The 1,899-nt window shown below is 47.1% G+C and overlaps 1 protein-coding gene across 1 annotated transcript in view; it reads right to left on the bottom strand.

The window, feature by feature from the left end:
• Positions 1 to 1,372, bottom strand: part of SRSF3 (serine/arginine-rich splicing factor 3) — a 5,348-nt gene extending 3,976 nt beyond the window's left edge. Inside the window, exons 1-2 of the mRNA XM_010192773.1 lie at positions 1,165 to 1,372; positions 527 to 661 (exon numbers count right to left, since the gene is read on the bottom strand). Of these exons, the coding sequence (XP_010191075.1) occupies positions 527 to 661; positions 1,165 to 1,370 (341 nt within the window). The 5' untranslated portion in view covers positions 1,371 to 1,372. The remainder of the gene's footprint in view (positions 1 to 526; positions 662 to 1,164) is intronic.
• Between the last annotated feature and the right edge of the window lie 527 nt (positions 1,373 to 1,899).

Here is a 1,899-nt window from a genome sequence, read left to right on the forward strand (position 1 = left end):
TTCCAAACCGACACTAAAGCGTAAAGATTCTAGATGATTATAGAGCAACTGTCACTTCAGCTATTATTAAACAGCTGCCTACTCGGGAAGCATTTCAAATCTGCAAACAAAGCGGAGAAACACATCTGCATGGAAATGCTAAGCTGCTGTATGTCATGTTTTGCCATTATGGAATAAAGGAAAGGAACGGCCTAAGTTGAAGTATGGGGAAGAAAGGGAAAGTGTGACTAGAAGATGAGCAGATTTTAGGAGGAACGAGGGTAAGTCCAGGATAGAGGGCGCTGACTACCAACTTGCACAGTGACCTAAGGACAAAAGCCAACATTCAACACAACTTAAGTTCACCTCGATTTTGTGGGGTTTTGGGATTATTATTATTATTCTTTTTGGGTTTTTTTTAGCATTTGCAATCTCCAAATTGTGATCAGATAGATGACCGTTATCCATCAACATGCTTTTAAAAAAGCCTGCTTCTAGGATGCTAAGGGTGCCAACAGCTCTATGGGTGTACTTCGACCTAGGGTACCTGCGGCGAGGAGGAGGACTTCTCCTGCGATAGTCGTCTCGTGGACGCCTGCCCCAGGATGGAGGTGGACCACGGTTCCGACTCCGTTTCTCACCATTGGAGAGCTCCACTCTGACACGACACCCACAGAGGGTCCTTGGAAAGAGAGATTGACAGTGGTTAGCGTTGCCAGGGACAAGTCTGCCTGCAGAAGCAAGAGGAAAAAAAAGGAGTAAGCAAGGGGGAAAAACATCCAGTATATACACATCAAAGTACACAGTATTCAGAACCCAAACAAAAGGAGACTCCAGCACAACAAACATTTGGTCACCTCTGAAAGCTGGCCATGCTATTAGAGCAGGCAGAGAAGGAACCAAGAAGTCTTCCTGATCAGTTTTGGCTCTTTATAGTAACCCTATCTTCAATTTAACTAATACTCACCAAGACATCCAAGTCATGTCTAACTTGGGAGCCCAACTCTCAAGTAAAATTAACCCTCTCAATGCTATTCCTGCGCTATTAAGTAATACCACCACACAAATAAATATTGCATCAAGTGCCAAGTTTTGCCAGTTGAAGCTTCCCAATTTAAGCTGTATCACTACCCAATTTCTCTTGTTTTCACCGTGCAAGCCAAACACACAAGAAGCACTTTTTACCTTCCATCTAGTTCTCTTACTGCATCAGCTGCATCTCGTGGATCCTCAAACTCTACAAAGGCAAAACCTGGAGGATTCCTCGCCACCCATACACTGCGCAGTGGTCCATAGTAGCCAAAAGCTCGCTCTAATTCAGTTTTGTTGCCATTGTTTCCAAGGTTACCCACATAAACCTTGCAGTCCAGCGGACAAGAGTCACGATGCATTGCTAGGACAAAAAAGAAATAGCTTATGTATACTTGACATACAGCAACTGTTTATTCACTTCGAAGTAATTCTGTTGGTTGCTCTTCACAGAAGCTTCCAACAGTGGTATGATCTGACATGATTAACATTAACCTCTGTGGAAGGGGCAGTAGGGTGAAGGAGAATGTTTAAAACCAAAGAGAAGAGCTAGCTGCTACATCGACATCGTGATTAAAATTCACTACTTCAGGGAATTTCATCTACTTTTATGGTTCCCAACTTTGAAGGGGGTATTTCTCTGCGGCCCTCTGCCCTGCCCCTGGGTTACAGCGGGGGCCGGGCTGCAGGGGGAGCGCTGCGCGGGAGAAGGGCTCCATTGTTCTCGGAGCGGGATTCGGAGGAAGCTGCACATACGAGGGTGGAAAGCAGCGCCATCTCCGGCAGAGGCCACGCCGGGAACGCCCGGGGAATCCCTCCAGAGCGTCTCCTCAGCGCTGCGTGCGGAACCAGCGCTCCCCCGGAGCGGGCGGGAAGGCGCCACACCACCCC

Source organism: Mesitornis unicolor, unplaced genomic scaffold (assembly GCF_000695765.1).
Source record: "Mesitornis unicolor isolate BGI_N332 unplaced genomic scaffold, ASM69576v1 scaffold1091, whole genome shotgun sequence".
Taxonomy (NCBI): domain Eukaryota; kingdom Metazoa; phylum Chordata; class Aves; order Mesitornithiformes; family Mesitornithidae; genus Mesitornis; species Mesitornis unicolor.